Source organism: Podarcis raffonei, chromosome 16 (genome assembly GCF_027172205.1).
Source record: "Podarcis raffonei isolate rPodRaf1 chromosome 16, rPodRaf1.pri, whole genome shotgun sequence".
In the NCBI taxonomy this organism is placed as follows: domain Eukaryota; kingdom Metazoa; phylum Chordata; class Lepidosauria; order Squamata; family Lacertidae; genus Podarcis; species Podarcis raffonei.
The window spans coordinates 36,609,003-36,633,667 of NC_070617.1; the positions used below are offsets into that span (position 1 = coordinate 36,609,003).

Below are 24,665 nucleotides of genomic sequence, written 5' to 3' on the forward strand. Positions count from 1 at the left end.
CTGAATACCGGTTTTATAAATTATTTCGCATCTCTCTCTCTCTCTCTCTCTCTCTCTCTCTCTCTCTCTCTCTGTTCTTCACCCCCACCCCACCCCAAGGCTGACTCCCCAGATGCAGAGTTTTTAAAAACTCAGCTCCTGCTAATGGAGAAGGAGCACCCCCCTTAAACTTAAGAGTGCAACAATTACCTGCTGATCTGCTTAGGAAATTCTCCTCTGTCAGCTTTCTTTTTGTCAAAGTTAGATGCTTCTGAGTTATATGGTGGAGAATGCTTCATTCGCTTTAATTTAAATAGACACACAAATAAACAGGAGAGTGTCTATTTCAGGACTAGGCAATTGGTTCTGGATTTGTGTGTGAGAGAGAGTGAATTTTGAACTTTCTTATGTGCTGCTTGGAGGCACACTATCCACAGTTTGGGGAAAACAGAGAAACATAGTAAGTTGCCTTACAAACCAAGTCGGACAACTGACATATCGAGCTCAGCATTGTCTACATCAGGAATAGCCAATATGGTGCTCTCCACATTTGGCTGGACTACAGCTTCCTTCATTCCTGACCATTGGCCAGTCTGGCTGAGACCGATGGGAGTTGGAGTCAAACAACAACTCAAGGGCACCACATGACTGCTCCTGTTCTATCTGCACTCTCAGTGGCTCTTTGGGATTTCAGATCCAGCAGCCTATCCCAACCCTTCCTGGAGATGCCTGTGACTGAACCTGGAACCTCCTGCATGCAAATTGTGTTGAGATTTCCATTCCACCTTAACGGGCAGACGTGTGGAACTGTTGCGTGCCACATGTCTGTTTACATTCCCGCACTGCTTGCTGGGAACTTTCATTGTGTGTATAGCTTTTGCTTTTCCTGGTCTCTCTGAGAAGACGTAGAGAGAGAGAGAGATGACATGCTTCTTTGTCCTGATTTATGATTAATAAATCTGTAGTTGTAGTATGCTTTCACAAGCCTCACGCCTATTCTGTGTGTGCAGTTTGATCTGCTGATAGTGTGCCCTGGCTTTGAAGACCGGGTCACTGATTTATGTTGGAGCAGAGGGGATAGGTCTTCACAGTGGGATGGCTGCAAGGAGATGGCCCAGCAGGGGCTAGCCAGCTCGCCTCCTTGCCCTCTGCATGTCGACAAAGTGTGCTCTACCACCGTCGCTCTTCCCCATCTTCAGTGGGAGAAGTGTCTTCCAGTTAAAGGGGTCTTGCCTGTTCCAGCAGCCACTGGCTCTAGTTCTGTAAAGGAAGCTGTGAATCTTCTGAGGCTTTCAGGACAGAGTCCTCTGACTCTCAGCAGTATGATGGGAAGTGGTAGCAAGTGGGCTCCTGATGCAGAGAGGCTTCTGGGAAAGCAGGTGAGCCTGGGGTCACTGTTAAGGTCCATTTCCTCTCCCACTTACTCCCAGTCTATGGGCTCACTCCTCAAACCTGGCAGGCCTGACCCTTCCTATGGACCTTCTTAGATAGACTTCCTAGGGGTCTCAGGTTCACTGGAAAGCAGTTTGAAACCCACTGTGTGATTTGAAAAGCACCGTGCTTGGAAGGCAAGCCCTGCCTAGGCTCTCAGCAAGTGAAGAGAGGTCTGCTGTCAGGGACAGGGGGCAGCCATTATTAATAGACACAGAGAGATCTTCTTGGTGGAACCGAGCTTAGCAAGCAAGATTCGGCTCTTAGTCATGTTTTAGTGCCACTGTAAATATATTTTGGTCCACTTTTAAAAGGTTAGAGCCATCATTTGGAGGTCTAGCACGTTTATAGCTAGTGAAGGCACACGTAAATCTAGGCGCAAAGGAGCGATGTGGCTGTCGAGGGCGGAAGCCGAAGTTGGGGGGAGACAGTTGGCAGATCAAGCAGGGACATCAGTTACCTGCTGAGTCCTGTAACTTTTATTGCTGGAGGGGGTGTGGGGAGGGTAGTATTACCAACCTATTGATCAAAGAAATACTTTATGGGACTGGTTTTGTTGGAAAGCCACTTAGAGAAGCAATTGGGGGGAGGCGGCAAGGCTCTAGTCGCTCCCCCTGCCATCTAAGAGCCGACCAGCAAATCTGGCTGTCATATTTTCTGCTTCTTTCCTTGCTACTCCATGGGCTGGGTCGTAGCTTAGCAGAAAAGCATCTGCCTTGCATGAGGAAGGTCAAAGATTCATTTCCCAGCATTTGCAGGTAGGGCTGAGAAAGACCGTGGTCTGAAACTCTGGAAAGCCAGCATGAACAACCTTGAGCTAGATGGGTCTGACTCTGAATAAGGCAATTCCCTACATTCCGACTCGACCCAGCCCTTTATTCAGAATGATGAGGCCTGGAACCCTACTTTATTTTTAGGGAAAGAACCGTGGCTCAAGGGCACAAGCTTTGCATGTCAAAGGTACTGGGTTTAATCCCCAGCATTTGCAGGTAGGGTTGGGAAGGACCCCCATCTGGGAGACTGGTGAGCTGCTGCCAGTACAAGATTGACCGGTGGCCTGGCTCAGTGTAAGGAAGCTTCCAAGGTTCCTTGTCTGCCTTTGGTGTCAGAATGAATCTCTTTGCCCTTGCCCAGTCTGGTTTTGGATATCAGTAGTGGCGCTGTGGGTTATACCACAGAGCCTAGGACTTGCTGATCAGAAGGTTGGCGGTTCGAATCCCCATGATGGGGTGAGCTCCCGTTGCTCGGTCCCTGCTCCTGCCAACCTAGCAGTTCGAAAGCACATCAAAGTGCAAGTAGATAAATAGGTACTGCTCCGGCAGGAAGGTAAACAGCATTTCCGTACGCTGCTCTGGTTCGCCAGAAGCGGCTTAGTCATGCTGGCCACATGACCTGGAAGCTGTACGCCGGCTCCCTCGGCCAATAAAGTGAGATGAGCGCCGCAACCCCAGAGTCAGTCACGACTGGACCTAATGGTCAGGGGTCCCTTTACCTTTAAGGTCCAAATAACTTGACTTGTTTACTAGATGACTGAAGGTGTTGCTGGATTACAGCTCTCATCATCCCTGACCATTGGCCATGCTGGTTGGAGCAGATAGGAGTTAAAGTCCCACAATATCCAGAGGGCTGCAGGGTCCGGAATTGGCCATGGTCTGGCTTAGAGTGACGTGCTGGCTGAGCTTGCATCTGACTCCAGCCACTTCCCTGGCCACTGCTTTGTTCTAGGCTCTGGCCGATGGACTACTGGGCTCTAGATAGATATTTCAAGTCTGGAGAATGCCCATGCCTGCTTTAGGACACCCTTTGGCTTGCTGTTCGCCCACTGAAAATGCAGGCAATGCATATATAAGGAGAAGAAGTGTCAGTGACCAAACAGAGGAGAGTGAGTTGGTGGGAGCATAGAGGTTACAGCATTGGACTAGGGACCTGGGAGACCAGGAGTCAAATTCACACTCGGATGACCTGGGTCCAGTTACTGCCTCTTAGCTTAACCTGTTTCATAGGATTGTTGTGGGAATTCAATGAGGGGTGAGGGAAGAACTACTGACACCACCTTGAGCTCCTTGGAGAAGAGTTGGGATATAAATGCAAGAAACAAACAAACAAAGTTAAGACAAAGAGCCACTACAAAAGTTATTGACCCAAGAAGACTTGTGGATCATGAAGATCCAATAGCTCAAGAAGCTGGTTCAGCCCCTGGGAGATGCACATTTCAAGCCCGCTAGTGGTGGTGGGGTGATAATCCTGTCACTTACTTTGACGACATCTTCAGCAGAGGACTTGCATTCCACGGATTCGGAGATGTCTGTCACAGCACTGTTCTCTTCAATCGACACCACTTTGATGGGGACCGCAACTGTCTTCCCTGTGAGGATCGCAGTGTTCAGGATCTCTGTGTCCTGCAGGGCAAACAACAGGGCAAAAGGATTGCTGCCATTGCTTTGTTTGAGCAGAGCTCTTGAGATAATGAGGAAACCTGAAATAAAGTTCTACAGCTGCCTTGCCTATCCTGGTGCTTTCTCAGTGCTGTTGGGCAACAGCCCCCCCCCCGACTATCAGATCATGCTGTCCTAGGACATCTGGAAGGAACCAGGTAGGGGAAGGATCCTCTACACCAGCGGTTCTCAATCTGTGGGTCCCCAGATGTTGTTGGACTACAACTCCCATCATCCCTGAGCTCTGGCCTTGCTAGCTAGGGGTGATGGGAGTTGTAGTTCAACAACATCTGGGGACCCACAGGTTGAGAAAGGCTGCTCTACACCTTCCAGACTTAACCAATGAATATGTATTGTATCTCTATAATGTTCTTGTGTGCACTATGGATTTATGGAGCTTGTTGCCACAGGGTTGGCTCCCTAGCTTAGACGACTTTAAAGGGGATTAAACAAATTTGAGGAATGCAAGCGGTTCACCAATGGCCAAGAAGGTGAAATGAAATGACCCCCACCATGTTCAAAGGCAAGGTGGACACTGATAACTGGGAGCCAGTGTGGTGTAATGGTTGAAGTATTGAATTAGGACCTGGGAGACCTTGGTCCAAATCCCTACTCAGCCATGAAGCTCCCTGAGTGTCCTTGGGCCAATCACTGCCTCTCAATCCAACCTACCTCATAGGGTGGTGTGGAGATGAAATGGGGGGACAGGACACCATATACATCACCTTGACCTCATTGGTGAAAAGGTGAGATATGAATGCAATAAATGCTGTGAAACAGCAGTTGCTGGGTGAGGGGGAGCATCAGGATCTGGCTTTTGCTTTTATGCTCTGCTTCCAGAGGTACGTGGCTGATCAATGTGGCAAACGGGATGCTGGATCAGGTCGTCCTCTAGCCTGATCTTGCATAACTCTTTTTAGGTTTTGCATGCTAGCAGGTGCAGAAGCAAGCACACAGGCCATACGACTCTGACAGTGATATCACAGGAATATAAGGAGCCATACTGGATCAGGCCAGAGGTCCACCCGATCCAGCATCCTGTTTGCCATGGTGGCCAGTCAGATGTTGCCAGGAGGTTCACAAGCAGATCACAAGCACATTAGCACTCTCTCAGTCATGATCCTCAGCAACTGGTATAGGCAGTCAGTACAGCAGACCTGCAACATTATTATTATTATTATTATTATTATTATTATTATTATTATTATTATTATTATTCACACATCTGGCTGGGTTGCTCCAGCCCCCCTGGGTGGCTCCCAACAAAGTAATAAGAATACAAGAAAACAAAATATCAACCATTTAAACCTTCCCTTCAGATGGGACTGCAGCTTTGTGTGGGTGGCAGGAATACACACACACACACACACACACACACACACACACACATATATATATATATATTGGGAGCAACAGTTGGAAGGGGCCACCTGAGATCTCATGATTTTTCATGACTGATTGATTGATTACTGTATTTTTCCGTGTATAACATGCCCCCATGTATAAGACTACTCCTATTTTGGGAGACTCAAATTTTAAAAAATGGGGGGAGATGGCCCAGAATTGTTGAGCTTTTTGGGGGGAGCATAACCCAGAAATGTTGAGCTTTTAGCTTTTTTGGGGGGAGGATTGCCAAAAATCACTCACACGAATGAAATGCGTTGGAAATTGCGTGCACCACCGATGCCACCAGCCCTCTGCCCGCTCACCGCCAGCAGCCAGCAATCACACACCCAATTGCCGCAGCGGTAGCCAATCCAAAGCAGCCCTTGCCGCAGCCAGCAATCACCCACCCAATTGCCACAGACAAGCTCCGGCTCGCAGCTGCAACCAATCACCTGTCTCCCCTCTGCACTATCTGCGTATATGACGACCCCTGATTTTTTACATTATTTTTGAGTAAAAAAGCCTCATTTTATAAACAGAAAAGTACTGTATATTTCAAATGAATTCCAAAGCGGCAACATAATAGAACACCACAAATATAGCATTAATCATAGATGAAATAACCAGTGAAACAATTACAATCTATAAAACACCATAAACAAAGCAACAACTAATACATAAGCTAAACATCACCATTAAAGCAAAGTCACATTATATGATTAACAGATCAATACAGCATTTATAATTTCTAAAACAATATTAACAACATTAACAAAATAGCAACCAAATAAATAAACTAAGCACTACAAGTCCCATCATCCCTGACCGTTGGCTGTGCTGCCCAGGGTTGATGGCAGTTGGGAGTCCAACAACATCTGGAGGGCAGTAGACTCTCCACCCCAATGCTGCTTCTACTCTCTGTCCCTGCAACCTCTGGTAGGGAGGGAAGTGTGAGATTTTGGGGAGCCATGAGGTTGGTTTCTGAAAAACTACTGCATAAACCACATAAATGTTTAGCCACTCAGAGGGAACCTTCAGTGAGCTTCCCTCTTCTCTAACCCGGGGGTCAGCAACCTTTTTTCAGCCATGGGCCGGTGCACCGTCCCTCAGACCATGTGGTGGGCTGGACTATATTTTTGGGGGGGAAATGAACGAATTCCTACACCCCACAAATAACCCAGAGGTGCATTTTAAATAAAAGCACACATTCATCTCAGGTAAAAACACCAGGCAGGCCCTACAATCACCCAGAGATGCATTTTAAATAAAAGGACACATTCTACTCATGTAAAAACATGCTGATTCCTGGACCATCTGTGGACCAGATTGAGAAGGTGATTGGGCCACATCTGGCTCCTGGGCCTTAGGTTGCCTTCCCCTGGTCTTGGCTATCCACAGAAACTCTAGGAAGCACCATGGACAGCGTCACTTTAAGGCAGGGATGGGGAAATGTTTGGCCTTCTAGATGTTGGATTCCAGCTCCCACCAGCCTCAGCCAGCATGAGCAATGGTCAAGAAGGACAGGAGTTGCAGTCCACAACATCTTGAGGGCTACCACTTTGGCCACCCTGGACCTAGACTAATTCCCCAGTTGAAACTGCCCAGGCAAAAGCAAGAAAGGACCTCCAAAACTTGAAAGGCAGCTCTTCGTGAACACAGTTTCTTTCAAAAGAGTTCTGATCTAAATGAAAAGCAGATTGCTTTTTCATGTAGTTTTATCTTTGTTGAACCCCGTATCCTGGTCTCCCTTTTGCAAAGAACTTCAAAGTTTGCCAGATGCACGTTTTCAACTTGCAGCCCTAGAAAATGACTGGAACATTTTGCAAAAGCAGCAACAGAGGTCAAAAAGAAGGAATTTTGTGTTTGTTGTCGACTTAAATATGGATCAAAGAATGTCCAAAGGTACCCATTGCTTCATTTCCAATTGTTTGAAAGCCATACCCTCCCCTCTAGCCCCCACCCCCCATCTTCGGATGCTTTGCTGCCAGTTTGATTCCTTCCACTGAGGAAGAAAAGAAAAAAGAATGAAACAGTTGAGGTGGGAAATGAGGTCATCTCAGGTGAAGTTGCCCTTTGGCTATCATTTATACCAAAAGCTAGGATATCTTATTCAAACATTGTCATGCACTATTATGAAGCTGCAACCTCTGCCCATTTCCAGTGATGTTCCCACCTACCATGATTGTGTATGCTGATATTATGATTCTAGTCTATTCTTATTATAATTATTAAATATATATTTGCATGCTGCCTTTTAAGGGGACCCACCATAAGAAGCATTGGGCTTCTTAAGCTCACTCTGTCCAGAAATAACCAGCCCCTTCTTCTGCCATCTCCACACCCCTCCCACTTAACCACTGTACAGTTACAGCTGGGTTGGGGGGGAGTGTCTTTCAGCCCAAGGGCCACATTCTGTTCTGGGCAACTTTCCAGGGACCACATGCCAGTGGCAAAAGTGGGTGGAACTATTCATGCAAATGCTACCTCTGTACAGTTGGCCAGTTTCTGCAAACACTTCTCTCTATCCTCTGCCAAGACAAACAAGAAGCATTTCCATAGACTGATGATACATTCTAGTCAGGTAAAGGCTCTCAGTGAGGTTGTGAATCAAGGCCAGTGGGGGGCTGTGGCCTGAGGAGAGACGGTGTGGCCTGGGGAGAGTTTTGAGGGCCAGATAGAGAGGGCTGGAGGGCCACATTTGGCTCCTGGGTCAGAGGTTCCTCATCTGTGCTGCAGATTTCTCTGGAAGCAGGTGCCTCTCAATGGGCCTTTTTTCCCCTGAGTAGATATACCAAGGTTTGCACTGTGAACCATTTCTCTTTCCTATTCTAGGACTTTTGGTGAGTTTACGAATGGGTATTACAAAGCTATGGACTAACTTATGGAATTTCACTGGTTCCATTCCGACTCATGGATGCAAAATGGTCTACTTGTCTTTTATCGTATCTGTAATTAAGACACTTCAATCCCCTGCCCTCGGCTAATGGTTTCATTACAGAAAACCTGCATATGAATGGATTTATTTTGATTAATTACTTTGGGGACTTACATCTGGGAGGAAAGAAATCAAAGGCATGGCTTGTTGTGCTAATGGCTTGCTGAATTTTTATATCCCTGCCCCCAAACACTCCCACATAAACCAGCATCTAAAACTGCAAGAATAGCCAACTTCAGGAGCATTCATTAAAAAGCATCTAACAGGTACCATTAGCATCATTACAGATGACTGACATTAGTCTGGGATGGGTAACTATTGTGCTAGCTCAACCAGAATACAGGAGTGGGAGGCTAATAGTTCATCTCTGTCAAAATCAATTGTGATTTATTAGCCTAGGAACTGTCCAAGTTCATAAATCATAGGGGTGCAGCCGTTGGATTCAGAGGAATGTATTTTCCACCTCCATGTGTGCCGCTGGGAATCACAGGTCTGTGTAACATGCATTCCCATTAGTCAAATGGCACCAGAGACCATGAGACAGAATCAAGTAGGTAACTTGGGAGGAAGAAGCAGCATGAAAGAAGTGTGGGGAAAATGGATAGAGAAATGCTTTAGTATCTCTCTCAAAACACTATAACTTGTGGATATCTAATGGAACTGAACATTGGAAGATTCAGGGTAGACAAAAGAAAGGACTTTCTAAAAGAAGTGCCATGGTTGGATCACTTCCTGGTGCAACTGGACTTCTCCACGACCTTCCCCTCTGCAGGGAAGTCTTGTACTTTCACAATGATTTCTGCATTCATGATGATGGTGTAAAAGGGCTCAGCCCAGAATACCTGAAGGAGCATCTCCATCCCCATCATTCTGCCCAGACACTGACCAGCTCCAAGGACCTTCTGGTGGTTCCCTCGCTGTGAGGTTACAGGGAACCAGGCAGAGGGCCTTCTTGGTGGTGGTACCTGCGCTGTGGAACGCCCTCCCATCAGATGTCAAGGAGATTAACAACTACCTGAATTTTAGCAAACATCTGAAGGCAGCCCTGTTTAGGGAAGTTTTTAATGTTTGATTCTATTTTTAAAATTCTGTTGGCAGCTGCCCAGAGTGGCTGAGGAAACCCAGCGAGATATGCGGGGTATAAATATTTTTTTTTATTATTATGTTACTAAATGGGGAGAGGAGGGGTTGATAATAATGGGTGGATGGAGGAAGTAAGCACCAATGGGAAACAGGATCCAACTAAAAAAGGAGAGATCAAAGGACAAGGAAACTCACACAGGACCTAGCTGTAATATTTGCTTCACCTAGTTTTGTAAATCAGGAACCACCAACCTTTGAGGGCCAGTGAACACATTTGGAATTTTGAACAAATGTCATGGGCAGCAGTCACAAAACGGTTGTCATGATGACATGACATACCATGAAATGGCTGCCATATCTAAAAGAGCGGAAAAAGAGAACTACAACATGGCTCAGGTGTATCTCCCATCAATGGAAGAAAGGGCACTTACATCAGCAGCCACAGGGAGAAACTCTTCACGCTCCTCCTCTGTTCAGAATGAGAGGGACAGTAGGCATTCAATTCTTCCACACAAGGGAATGTTGGCATGTTCAACGCAAGAGAATTCCTACTCAGGAAATGAGGAAGCCGTCACTCATGGATTGTGGATTTCTGAGGGGGTATTCACTGGCACCTTTCATGGGTGCCATAGGAAGTATTGGCAAACACACTGCCATCTGAGGGAGTTAGGCAGGTACCTATGGATATTGTTTTGGTGACCGACGTAAGACTGGAGTGTGCCACAAGGGACTTGATTTGTTTTGCTCTTACAATGATAACATAAAAGTGGATGCTGCTCTCCATTTCCATCCCTGATCTGTTACTCCCCACAGAACTGCTTCCCTCAATGTGATGAGATGTGGAAACCTTGGTTCCTACCACAAGGCACTATCATAACACAGGAGAGTTTGCATCTTGCTTGGGTGGCGCTGTGGTCTAAATCACAGAGCCTAGGGCTTGCCGATTGGAAGGTCGGTGGTTCGAATCCCTGCGATGGGGTGAGCTCCCGTTGCTTGGTCCCTGCTCCTTTCAACTTGGCAGTTCAAAAGCATGTCAAAGTGAAAGTACAGTGGTACCTCAGGTTAAGAACTTAATTCGTTCCGGAGGTCTGTTCTTAACCTAAAACTGTTCTTAACCTGAAGCACCACTTTAGCTAATGGGGCCTCCCACTGCTGCTGCTGCCGCGCCGCCGGAGCATGATTTCTGTTCTCATCCTGAAGCAAAGTTCTTAACCCGAGGTACTATTTCTGGGTTAGTGGAGTCTGTAACCTGAAGTGTATGTAACCTGAAGTGTATGTAACCTGAGGTACCACTGGAGATAAATAGGTACCACTCCGGTGGGAAGGTAAACGGCATTTCTGTGCGCTGCTCTGGTTTCGCCAGAAGCGGCTTAGTCATGCTGGCCACATGACCCGGAAAAACTGTCCACGGACAAACGTCAGCTCCCTCGGCCAGTAAAGCGAGATGAGCGCTGCAACCCCAAAGTTGTTTGTGACTGGACTTAACTGTCAGGGGTCCTTTACCTTTACCTTCAGGAAGGATTACAGAACAGAAAGCAAAGAGCAGGAGAAAGAAGGGAAGTGACTTGACTTTATGTTTACATGGAAGCCCTTTGCCAATTCTTTGACTAAGGGGCCTTCATTTTCTAGGGTCTGTATAGCTGACTACAAATCTGAAGAGTTGAGATGATAAAGTTTCAAGTGCAGGTAAAGCTGCTTCTTTTTCTGCTGCAAACAGACAGGAATTAATTAATTCCCAAACACTCCCAGTATACAAAGGGGAGCATAATTACTTCATGTAAATAGATAATTAACAGGCAACAACATTAAAAAGCATTTTTCTTGCTTGTTTCTCTAATGACTTGATAGGCACAATGAATTGGTGGTACAAGCACAGAAACTGCCCCCCCCATTTAATCCCACGCAGGAGAGGCAGAGTTTAAAATGTGATTGATGAGTTGCATTTTCAACCAAACTCCCAAAGAGCTTCTGATTTCATCACAGATCCTAGAAATTTCACTGCTTCTCTCTAACTCAAAAATAAATTATTCCCCCAACTACAAAGACTGATTAAAGATCTCATTTTGTGCTAGCCTTTCAGGCTGCAAGCCTAGACATGCTTACCTGAGAGGCTGGCAGTAAATCCCATTGAACTGAATGGGGGTTACATATGGGTAGAGAGAATAGGGGTGGAGAAACTTTTTCAGGCTGAGGGCCACATTCCATCTAAGCAACTTTCTGAGGGCTACATGACAGCAGTAGGCAGGGACCAAGGCAAAGTAAGTAAAGAAATACAGTGGAACCTTGGTTCTTGAACTCAATCTATCCCAGAAGTCCATTTGACCCCCAAAACGTTTGTAAACCAAGGCATGGCTTCCGATTGGTGCAGGCACCCTGGAAACCATAGCTGACAGCCGCATCAGACATTTGGCTTCCAAAAAACTTTTGAAAACTGGAACACTTACTGCTGGGATTTCAGTGTTCGGGAGCCGATTTGTTCATCAACTAAGCTGTTCGTATACCCTTGACCGAAGAACGGTACACTCCTTCTATCTGGGATGGTCATCCTCTTCCACCGAGCGTGCAGCTTCGGGAGGGCCGTACCAACCACCAAAGGAGTCAAGCAGGGCTGTATTTTAGCCCTGGCCTTATTCAACTTATATATAAATGACATGGTCAAATACCTAACATCCCCAGAGTTTCATGCCCCCAAACTGGCCGAAAAATCAATTTCAGTACTCCTCTATGCAGACGATGCGGTCCTCTTATCACGAACTAAAGTAGGCCTCAAAAGGCTACTAAGAGAATTCTCAGCCTACTGCAGGAGAGATCAACTGGTGGTTAATCACCAAAAAACCAAAGTCATGGTCTTCGCTAGGAGACACAGACATCACAGATGGGAGATGGACAATCAGCCAATAGAACAGGTCAAAATTTTCAAATATCTCGGAGTAGTTTTCCAGTCAACAGGGGCCTAGGAGGCCCATCATAAATATGCTAGGGAAAAAGAATCTCAAAGCGCCAAAATACTGTCTCGCTTTTACTTCACGAAAGGGAGCAGACATATCCCAGCAGCTCTGGAAGTCTTTCAAGCAAAACCCTTGGCGCAATTACTCTACGGGGCCCAAATCTGGACGGGAAATCATTGCCACACACTTGAAACGGTCCAGTCTAAATTCTTAAGACAGATTATAGCCGTTCCACCATGTGCACCAAATGCGGCCCTACGGCTGGAGACTGGCCTCCTCTCCGTCAAAACCCGAACCTGGTTAAGAACATTCAACTATTGGCTTCGCTTAAATTTAAACCCATCTGGACTACTACCTCTAGTAGCACGAGATGCCCATAGAAGTTGGTGGTCCAAAGTAGTGCATCAAAAACTACTTATATGTGGCCTCCAAGCACAGCATCTCCTGAAAATGGGTCTCCCCAAGGCAAAAACCTTTATTGACCAGCGCATGAAGGATATTGAGCAGCAGAATAATCTGGCCTATATTAAGAAATTTAGTGCTTGGTACGCTTATCTGCCCCCCTCCCACTTTGATTTTCGGGCACCGTATTTGTCGACCTTAACCATACCAAAACTCAGACGGGCCTTTACGCTGGCCAGATTAAATATGTTACCCTCAGCTGTTCTTGAAGATAGATATCAAAAAATTTCATTCGAGAACCGGCTCTGCCCCTGTGGAGCTGCCTATGTAGAGACTGTGTCACACGTTCTCTTGTCTTGCTCCCTATATAAAGATCTCAGGGACGAGACCATCACGCCGCTCCTATCTGCCATCCCGGGCCACTCTTGTGAAGCCAAACTGTTCTCACTCCTAGCCGACCAGAACAGCTCGACAACAGAGAAGGTTGCCAAATTTATCGAGAGAGCAATGAGACTGAGAGCTGCTATCCGAATGATATCAGTGTCGTCACCCGGATTCCTCGCCTAGGATCTTATTATTATTATCATTATGTTTTACTATTGTTATTTTTTTTTATTTTTTTTTAATTAAATATTTATTAGCATTTTCAAGAAACAAACAAGAACAAAAAATAAACAGAACAAAAGAAAAATACAAAAATACATAACAAAATTAAACAACAAAAGAAAAATAGAAAAAACACATAAAGTTACTAATACTTATTGTTCTTAACCTTATTTCTCAGACCTCCTCACACCTCCCCTTCTTGTATTCCAATTTAAATTGTCAGTTCAGCAAGTCCTTAACTTATTTCTTTACCTTAACTTATACATTTATTCTAACATACCATTTTTTACTTTGCTTCTTTTTTCCATTTCCTCCATTTATTTTTAACAATCTTATTTTCAATTAATTTAAAAAAGAAGAAACCAATTTTACCTTATTAAAAACACACATCAATACTTATACCTCATTAGTTGTTCTTAAACCTTTTTCCTAAAGTCGACCAAAATTTCCCTTCCACGATTTACCCAATTTCCTTACCACTAATTAAAAATAATAAAAAAAAGAAAACAAATTATCCTTATGTGCCCTTTGGATTCCCAACCTCCTCCCACCCTTTTCCCGGTTCCAGTCCCCGACCAATGTCCATCAGTCTTTATGTTATTTATTTAGCCTGGAGACCTCACATCTGAGGCCCTTTTATCTCTCTCAGTTCCTTTCTGCCGGTCTCTTTGATGGTCCTTAATGTTAAACCCCAAGTCTCGGAGGGGCTCCGGTCCAGCAGAATCCTTGTTGCTTCCAGCCAGTCTTCCATACTTAAAAGCAAAGCCTGTGGGGGGCTCCAACTCTTGTTTCAAATTTCTTACAGATCCAGATGTCCCCAAGGCTCCAGCTTTCACCTTCCGCAGATTTGTAATCCTCAGGTCTTCAGATCTCCTCCAAGGGAGATCTCTCCATTTTCCAGGCTCCCATTCAGACCAGGCTTTCCACATCCAATTTTTATTGTCCTTTTTTATCATCATGTCAGGCCTCATATTGTAACTCTCCTTTAACTCCTGCACATCTCCTGCTTCTCCTTCATTTTCTTCAAAAACAGCACCTTGCTCCATCATTTCTGCACTTTCAGTTTCATTTATTTGTTCAGTTAAGTAGGCTTCCTGTTTCAAGTCCTTATCAGGCTCAAAACTGTTGTTTACTGACCAGTGTAGTAGTGATACCTTTGTAGACATAACATTGTATTCATCTTTCAAGTTTCCCAAGAGAGCGAGTGTTCTGTCCAGTTCTGCTTGGAATTTACGTACTCCAGTCATTTTTGTAATGTAATATCCCTATTACCCCTCTAGGGGGATTTTAGTTCCTTAATGTTCCTTTCAGCTCAAAACCAAAAGTCCAGTTATTTTGTATCAGCCCTCGTTGTTTTCAACAAAGTTGTACCAAGTGAACCAGCAAAAACAGCAGAAACAATGTTCTCTTTTTCCAGCTGGCAACTAGCTGACTAGCAGCTCTCTTGACAGCTGTCAAAGTCTTCCATGCAACAGACTTTCTCTTGGGGCGTTCCCGGGTCTCGGGGGGGGGGTGAAATTCCAGACCCCAAATTCTTTTTATCCTCCAGTAAATCCTTATAGTGTCAAAACCGTGAAATCAAGATCTTTTCACTAAAAAACAGGTTCTCTCGACCTTAGTTGCCCAGTCCTTTGCTTTAAATTGTTTACAAAGAGGGGGGGGTGACTTCCTTTTTAGCCCCTTCCCGCTCGTTCCAGATCCAAAATTAAAATTTTTTAACGTTCCAATCTCCGTATTACTCACGGGTTTATATTTTAGAGTCCAGTCGGTCTTGAAAGAAGTTGGCGCTCTCTGTCAATGGCTTGCGGCTTCACTCCGTAGGCGAGGGAGTACTCTCAGCACCACGCCTCACCCTGCCTCCGTTCCGAAGCCTTTAAAAAGGCTCCGTCGCGGATTGGGGGGGCGCAAATGGTGCCCGCCGAGTCTCTGTGTTCACAGGCATCCGCGCCTGTGATTTTAAGGGTCCCCGCTTCGCCGCAGCGGCCAGACCCAGACGCTACGGAGCCGATTCCCTCCGGAGCTCGGAGGGAATCCGCCATTAAACAATGGCGCCAACCCAGAAGTCCACTATTGTTATTTTATTACCTCTGCCAAGTTTTAAGTATTGAGATTATTAATTTATCTGCATCTGGTTATTATTATCTTTCTCCCTGTCCTGACCATCCCTCCGAGGTTATATTTATATTTATAATCTTGCAATTTGGCTGGTCTATTTACTTAACCGACCTGGAATAATCTACCAGAGAAAAGGCCACCGCCCATGGGACAGAGGGTCATGGATGAATGATAATCCAGTTTTTACCTAGGGTTTTAATAGGTCATAAGATTTTATGGTATTTATATCTGTAATGTATTTTTGTCGGTGTTTGTTCTTTGATGCTATGGCCTGTCGGCTACGCAAATAAAGTCTATTGATTGATTGAACTAAGCTGTTCGAGAACCAAGGTTCCACTATGAAGGCAATTATTGCCTTTGCACAGTAGGCCAGTTTTGACACACACTCAATCTCTCCTCTGTCTCCTCCACCCGGACAATCAAGAGTTAAATGGCATAGCACAGCCAGGCAAAAACACTCAAATATGGTGTAAAGCTGGATCAGTGAGGGGTGTGGCCTGGGAAACAGTCCTGAGGGCCAAACCAAGAGGCATGAAGGGCCACATTCAGCCCCTGAGCTTGAGGTTCACCACTCCAATGTACATGATTGCACTGTTAGTCTCTCAAGAGAGGCTGAACTGCCTTCCATATGTCAGAGAGGTAAAAGCAATTTTATATCCTTCCATAGCAGGCAGATCTTTCTCTCCCTCCTTGATGTAGTAATCTGACTACAACCATTTCAGCAGCACTGTTTAAGTCTGTGGTCCTCATATGTTGCTGTTCCCCACCCCACTCCCTCCATGCTACGCAAGTCTAGAAGCAGTCTTTAGAATTCACCTTTCTTCTTTCTTTTTGTTTTTCATCACGTTTTTTATCTTACTTTGATTAATGTTGGAGAAAAAAGATATTTGATTAAGTTTTGTATTTCTCTTTGCAAACTCTAATAAAATTTATTTAAAAAAATTAAAAATACAATCCCTTGTAGTTTAAGCTGCTAGTGTTTACAGTGACAACCACCCCCTTATGTTCTAGATCTCCTTGGTAAGTAGATAAGAAGAGCTTGCTGGATCAGGTCAAAGGTCAGCATCCTGTTCTCACAATGGCCAATCAGAAGGCTATGGGAAACCTGCAAACAGGAGCTGAGAGCAACAGCACTCTCATTCTTCTGTGGTTTCCAGCAACTGATGTTCATAAGCATTGATGCCTTTGACCATGGAGGTGGAACATAACCATCATGGCTAGAGGTCATTGATAGCTTTTACCTTTGTGAATTTGTCTAACCCTCTTTTAAAGCCATCCAAGTTGGTGGCCATCACTGCGTCCTGTAGGAGCAAATTACCATTTAGTTATGCACTTTGTGTATCAGTACTAATTTACTGTAGAGTCATAAAAGTAAAGGTACCCCCTGACCGTTAGGTCCAGTCATGGATGACTCTGGGATTGCATGCTCATCTCACTCTATAGGCCGAGGGAGCTGGTGTTTGTCCACAGACAGCTTCCGGGTCATGTGGCCAGCATGACTAAGCCGCTTCTGGCGAACAAGAGCAGTGCACGGAAACGCTGTTTACCTTTCCGCCGGAACAGTACCTCTTTATCTACATGCACTTTGATGTGCTTTCGAACTGCTAGGTTGGCAGGAGCAGGGACCGAGCAATGGGAGCTCACCCTGTCGCAGGAATTCGAACTGCTGACCTTCTGATCGGCAAGCCCTAGGCTCTGTGGTTTAACCCACAGCAGCGCCACCCGCATCCCAGTGGAGTCATAGCACAGGCAAAAAGACTCAAGGAGGGTGCAAAGCGGGTGAGGTCTGGGAGAGAGGGTATGACTGGGGAGATGGTATGGTGTTGGAAGAGACATGGGTCACAGAGAGAGACTTGGAAGGTTGCATTTGACTCCTGAGTCTGAAGTTCCCCAGCCCTGTTTTAACATTTAGACCCCATGACTATGACGATATTATTAAGATAAGTTAAGCAGTCACATTTCTATTTAAGCAAATTGATTTGAGCCTCAGGCATGGATATATTAAATCTTAAGGACTTGAAACTTGGTCTTTAAAATAAAATAAAAGCAAGAACTTTGGACGCAGTATTACATATGGAAGCCTTTCTTTGTTTTGGAAGACTTGAGATGGTTTTTTAAAAAGCTGCATGAGTAGGGAAGAAACAGTTTGTAGGGTGCTGGAACAAAACTCCACAACAAAACTCACAACAACATGGACTTCATTGCATATTCAGAAACTGTGAAGCCACATTATGAGCCAGCCTGACATTGCAATCACAGATTAGAGTTATTATCCACAGTGGCGATTACAGCTGATTAGCAGCGGAACATTGTTAGGCAAGGGATTCTGTTTATCAACATAATCCTGTGATTAAAATTGCCCTTTGGCCAACTTGACTTGTGAACACTCCCACGTATGCACTCAGCGCCAGAGCTAAGGGAAGGGACGAAAAACACAGGCAGAAACATTTGTGGAAAAACAAGTGTTTTTTAAGTGGCAAGGTGTGCAACTCAGAGCACAGCTACATACAAACCTACAGAGCTATAAAACTGAAATGTCAGGGCGTGTGTGTGGGTGAAGGAAAACTCATCTTACCCCAGGAATTAATCTGCTGGGCAAGCTTATGAAAGCCATCCTGCTTCTACCACAATCTGCAGAATGGGTATAGTAAGAAATTCCCAACTTTAACAGGATTGTCTTAAGGATACTCTCCTAAGTGAGGTGGGCAACTTGTACCTTGTGGACCTAATTAGGCCTGGCAAAGGTCCCAATTTCACCTCTCTCTGGTTCCCTGAAAGCATGCCCACCATATCCACACCTTGCATGATAAGCATAGCTGTCGACTTTGCACTTTTTTAAAGGGAAATTCCCTTATTCCGAATAGGATTCCTCGCAAGAAAAGGGAAAAGTTGACAGCTATGATGATAAGTGATGGTTCCTTTGCAAGCAGATGCCAATCAGCTGATAGGCGCTGATAGGGTGCCCTCTGATGATCAGCTGCCCTTTGGGATCTCCCTAGTAAAGCTGCTACAAGGTATGTCCACACACCTAACTTTGTAACAAAGTCAAGAGGGGTTGCCCTCGACAACGATCGCCTGATTAGTGTGGTCACTGACAGCATGCCTTGAAAAGGGCGTGCTGTGAGCCTCGCTTTGTTTCTTTGCAGGCACAGTTCAAATTCAAACTGCTCCTGCAAATGGACTTCAAAGGGGTTCACTGTAACCGCTAATCGGTGGTTGCAGCAATCCCCTTTTAATTTGCTATCTCTCCAGCCTTTATGCATGATGTTATGCATCGGGAGTGGCAAAATCCTAGCTCAGGGGCCTTATCCAGCCCCCAAGTCAATTTTGCTGCCTTTCATCCAAATTCCAACCCATTTTGTCAGGAGCAGCAATTAGAAAAGTGTATGCACAGTATTGAGATAGGTGGAAAGACTGGAAATTCTCTGCCTGGCCCAGTGGTCTGGTGTAGATGGAAGTTACCTGCCCTTTGGGCAATCAGAATGATCACCTGATGAGTAGAGAAGGGACAACAGCCCCCTTCCTCAGCTGAATTGCACAGATCAGCTGTAGCGGGAAGGCTGTGCATTCTCGTCACCTGTCTGCCCATGTGTGTGGTGTGTGCGCAGTGAGAAGGTAGGGTGCAGGTTGGCCATGCCCACCACTTGCATGTGCCCCCCAGAGAGATGTCTGAGGGTGAATGTGGCCCCTGGGTTAAAAAAAGTTTAGTTACCTCTGTTATAAGGACATGGGTGGCGCTGTGGTCTAAATCACTGAGCCTAGGACTTGCCAGTCAGAAGGCTGCCAGTTTGAATCCCTGCAACGGGGTGAGATCCCGTTGCTTGGTCCAAGCTACTGCCCACCTAGCAGTTCAAAAACATGTGAAAGTGCAAGTAGATCAATAGGTACCACTCCGGCGGGAAGATAAACGGCATTTCTGTGTGCTGCTTTGGTTCGCCAGAAGCGGCTTAGTCATGCTGGCCACATGACCCGGAAGCTGTACACCGGCTCCCTCAGCCAATAAAGTGAGATGAGCGCCGCAGCCCCAGAGTCAGCCACGGCTGGACCTAATGGTCAGGGGTCCCTTTACCTTTACCTCTGTTCTGCATGGTCCCTAAGCAATACAGCTTTAGCTTCCTCAACCAGGTGCCCTCCAGATGTTTTGGACTTTGTGTCTCTCTTCACCCCTGGCTATTGCCCATGCTGGCTATGGCTGATGGGAATTGTAGTCCTAAACAAAGGGCACCAGGTTGGAGATTGGTTGACCTGGTTCCTTTATCAGTCACCAAGCATGCCTAGATGCCATGCCTATAAAGCTGCCTATTTAATTTTGCTTCTATCTGCTTGTTCCTTTCCCAAACAACGTGACTTAAGACAAAGTCCTGCCATCCTTTGTGAGTGGGTGGAAGGAACAGGATGCAGGGACCTGAGTCTCTTCTGATTCACCCTGAATGAATTGCAGTGCCTTAGTTTTAAAGTCTCTGCATAGAGACAACCATTAATTAAATAGCCCTTTCTTATAGAAAAATCGGGATTGCTGGCACCACTTTGGAGTGTTTAGAAATGCACATGCAGTCCTGCCTTCCTTAAAATACATGCCAGTCAATCATTTTTGGTGAACCTGAGACACTGGCATCTCTAAGACAGCAGGGGGTGTGGGGAGTGAGCCACACTCCTCAATTCGGATGCCTCAGAGCTATCTTTAAGATCCTTGATGCCTCTTCTGAAGTGCCTTTGAAGTGGTCACCCTGTTAACATCCGGACTCTCAGAAAAAGTGGCAGTCGACAGACGGCTCCTTTTGATGTGCCACATGACAGTTGCATTGCTAAAATTCAATTACACAAGCTTTCAAAGCTTTAAAAAATAAAATAAAATATCCACTTACCCATGAAGGAGAGCAACATAAAACACTTGCAAACAAACTGAAATAACATTTTTGTGATGTGAGGTAATGGATCATGATTAGGATTTTGCCTTCTGTCTAACTGTGTGTATATGTGGTTGGAAAGAAAGAAAGAAAGAAAGAAAGATCAGGCATAGGCAAACTCGGCCCTCCAGATGTTTTGGGACTACAATTCCCATCATCCCTGACCACTGGTCCTGTTAGCTAGGGATGATGGAAGTTGTAGTCCCAAAACATCTGGAGGGCCGAGTTTGCCTATGCCTGTGATAGATAGAGCAAGCAATGGCCTAGAGGCGTGACTTCCTAACCGCTAAATTTCAGACATATCAGGCAAAGGATGCCCATTTTAGAGGCAAAGAAACAAAATTTTAGTGTGGACAATGGAAACGAATACACCTTATTCCATTATGATATCAAACCAGTTGAGAGTGCACGCCTTTAATTTTAAAAACAAAGATGCACAACTTTCTTTGAGGGACGGGAAAACATGCTACGGCAAGGAGACCATTACATGTGCCACCCCTTTATGGCAGTATAATGTGGGCAGCTACACTGTGTGGGGGCCACCAGCTCTTCCAGTCATCGTTTTCTAAAAAACATCCTTTACAAAATTGATAAGATGATTGTATTAGATAATCCAGCTCTAGCAGTAATGAGAAATGCAAATTAATAAGGACATGAAATAGAATCTGTGGCACGCCTTCACACATGGCTGCTTCTCTTTTCACCCTCTGAAAAGCTGTAAATGTGGAAAGTTCCCCTCTCTTTTCTCTCCCGACCCATCATAATCAATGTGTCTCAATTGTGATTAAGACCCCCTTTCTTGATCTCAACCCTGCCCCCCCTTCAGCTCAGGACTCTCTGCTTGGAAGAGTTGTAATGCTAAATATAATTAGGCATAGTTCAGTGAAAAGACAAGTATCATTTGCCCGTTGCCTCCATTTGCTAAGAAATAGAATACACATTTCAAGATATGGCGGCAGCTGGACATCATAGGAAGAGAATGGATTTCCCAGTGCATGCTGGGAAAGCACAAGATTATTGTGACTTCCCTTATTAGGGCTGCTAACCAGTCAAAAGATTTTCAGCTGATTAATTGTCTGGCATTTAAACAATGCATTGATTAGCTAATCAATAAAATAAAATGAAAGGCCCGCAGCACATGAGATTTAGCTACATACTGCAAATCAAGATGTAAACTCCAGCTGCCCACTCCTGGCCTCCCCCAACTGCTTGTTCTATTAGCTTCTTATTCTCCCTCCTTCCTTCCTTTCATACTAGGAACTGTGGCAAGGTATGGACCTTGGGCAAGGACCATGGTGCTGATTCAGAGTTCATTCGGTTAAGGACCATGGATAGCAACACTACAGTTGAGGCAGAAGGAGCAAGTTGTTTCAGCACTAGTATGCAACAACTGTTGAAATGTTACAGTCTGGGTTAAGTAGTCAAGATTAAAGACCCTCCCCTTTATTAATCTATTTAATCATATTTCTGGGCCACCTTTTTGGGAAACCCTCACAGCAAAAGCCAGTATAAGAAATATTATGCTAGCCATCGAGAACATTTTATCCACAGAAGAAGCAAGAAAATTGCAAATTTGACACCTGCAAAAGAAGTGTTTACTAGGCCTTCCAAAATGTTTGCTGTGTGGTAGCCTTCCAGAGATGAACAGTAATGGAGTGTCAGAGCTGTGGGGCCACCACAGAAAATACCCTCTCTTTCATCCCTGTTATTCTCCATTATCAGGGTGATGGGCAAACAAGGATGGTTGCAGAACTTAGTGTGTGGGTAAATGGATATGGTGGTCCTTCAAAGAGCTTGTGCTCTGATTGCCTTTTATGCAGCCACTGGCTTCTTCTAAGCAAGCAGTGTTTCAAGCTGCAAGGACTTTCTTTGGGGACACATCTTATGCCTTTCCTGATTCTCCCGATAATAGTCAGTGAAGCACATTGCACACTGCAAATTGCAGAGTGCTAGAGGAAAGGACCCTGCCCACTTACAGCCTACAATTTGACAGAGGGGGGAGAAAGTAAAGGGTGAAAAGGGACAGCAGGAATAGCTGGGGAAATGTTATGCATTTTTTTCAGCAACATGTAAGGCTATTTCAGTGACATGTAAGGCTGGGTTAGAAGTTTGTTTGCCATAGAGGAAGCAAGTGCTTTCTTTCTGGGGGCACACAGGGGTACGCATACCCCTAAGCACTTTGTGAATCTAAGTTTGGCCTCGTTGAGGGGCAGTATTTCAATATGAGTAGGAAAATGAGAGTACCCCTAAACCAGGCATAGGCAAACCTGGCCCTCCAGATGTTTTGGGACTACAACTCCCATCATTCTAGCTAACAGGACCAGTGGTCAAGGATGATCGGAATTGTAGTCCCAAAACATCTGGAGGGCTGAGTTTGCCTATGCCTGCCCTAAACATTTTTTTAAAAAAGAAAAAAACAGCACTGGAGGGAGCTATGCATACACTATATCATTCTAGGTGGGAGGTGGGCACAAAGGCATTCCAAAAGATGGCCAGTTAAAGGCAGTGAGGGACAGTGTGGGGAAGTGTGGGTTTTAGAGCCACACACACTGAATTCTATACCTCTGGACTGTCAGTATTTTGCAGGAGGTATCTAAGCATATACTGGTGAATTTAGCTTTGCAGACAATTAAAGTGCTCTCTTGCCCCAGCACAAGAAATCCACTTTTTAAAAAAGTTTTTGCAGGTAGGAAAGTGGTGGGAAAATGTGGAGTGATCAAATGGGAAGGTGCATAAACACCCACCAGCAAATCAGGGCAATTCCTCACTGTTCTATAACCTCCCTGCAAACAGATCAGAACAAACACCTGAAGAAGACCAGGTATAAGCTACCTTCCACATAAGCTTTGTGCTTCTAAATCAGGATGAATGCTCAATAAATAGGTCATCCAGAGACTGTGGAAGGAGACTATTATTGGCTGGTGACTGCTTCCCATTTCATAGGGAAATTTTACAGCGAGGTGGGAGAATTTTAAACTGGCGAGGTTCTTTTTCATTTTTGTTTCATGCCAAGCTTGTCAAGAAAGTTTTGCTCTGTTTCTTGAGTGCTGGAAAATGCTGGCTGATCTCTCTCTCTCTCATTGTTGTCAAGAGGCATTCTGTCTATGAAAACTGAAAGTCACTTGGAGGGCTGTCAGTTTGCTGGGGTGGGAAGAACTGGGTTCTTTTTCCGCCTGGACCATTTGCTTCTTAGCATTCACGCTTGTTGTGTAAGAGAAGTTGCACTCCATTAGAGGATGAGGCAGAGGGTAATGGGGAGGCAGTGGTGAGGACCTTGTTCCAATGAAGACTAATGATCAGCACTTCTCCCATCCTTTGCTCTCTGGGTTCATATATAAAATTAGCTCTGGTGAGCGGAGCCTGCAACAAAATATTGTATCATCTATGCACCTACTAAGGTCCCATCTTCACTGTACATTTAAAGCAGTATATTACCACATTGGGACGCGGGTGGCGCTGTGGGTAAAAGCCTCAGCGCCTAGGGCTTGCCGATCGAAAGGTCGGCGGTTCGAATCCCCGCGGCGGGGTGCGCTCCCATTGCTCGGTCCCAGCGCCTGCCAACCTTGCAGTTCGAAAGCACCCCCGGGTGCAAGTAGATAAATAGGGACCGCTTACTGGCAGGAAGGTAAACGGCGTTTCCGTGTGCGGCTCTGGCTCGCCAGAGCAGCGATGTCACGCTGGCCACGTGACCTGGAAGTGTCTCCGGACAGCGCTGGCCCCCGGCCTCTTGAGTGAGATGGGCGCACAACCCTAGAGTCTGGCAAGACTGGCCCGTACGGGCAGGGGTACCTTTACCTTTACCTTTTATTACCACATTAACGAGTCAGGGCTTCCTCCAAAGAGTACCAGGAGCTGTGTGTTATAGGTGCTGAGAGTTGTTTGGAGACCCCTATTTACCCCACAGGGACGCGGGTGGCACTGTGGGTAAAACCTCAGTGCCTAGGACTTGCCGATCGTATGGTCGGCGGTTCAAATCCCCGCGGCGGGGTGAGTTCCCGTCGTTCGGTCCCAGCTCCTGCCCACCTAGCAGTTCGAAAGCACTCTTAAGTGCAAGTAGATAAATAGGGACCGCTTTATAGCAGGAAGGTAAATGGCGTTTCCGTGTGCTGCGCTGGTGCTGGCTCGCCAGCTGCAGCTTCGTCACACTGGCCACGTGACCCGGAAGTGTCTTCGGACTGTGCCGGCTCCCGGCCTCTTAAGCAAGATGAGCACGCAACCCTAGAGTCGGACACAACTGGCCCGTACGGGCAGGGGTACCTTTACCTTTACTTATTTACCCCACAGAGATAAAATTGTCAGAATTCCCTGGGAAGAGGGATTGGCGGTTATACCACTCTGAGAATTACAGCTTGGCAAGTGGGCGAGGGGGTCTCCTAACAACTCACAGCACCCTTAGTAAAGTACCATTCTCAGGATTATTTGGGGAAAGCCATTGCTG

The 24,665-nt window shown here is 45.6% G+C and overlaps 1 protein-coding gene across 3 annotated transcripts in view; it reads right to left on the reverse strand.

Annotated features, from left to right (window-relative positions):
• Positions 1-24,665, reverse strand: part of TMEM132C (transmembrane protein 132C) — a 265,766-nt gene that overhangs the window by 28,898 nt on the left and 212,203 nt on the right. For all 3 annotated transcript variants that reach the window (XM_053369923.1, XM_053369925.1, XM_053369924.1), the window contains one exon: positions 3,666-3,809. In XM_053369923.1, the coding sequence (XP_053225898.1) occupies positions 3,666-3,809 (144 nt within the window). The remainder of the gene's footprint in view (positions 1-3,665; positions 3,810-24,665) is intronic.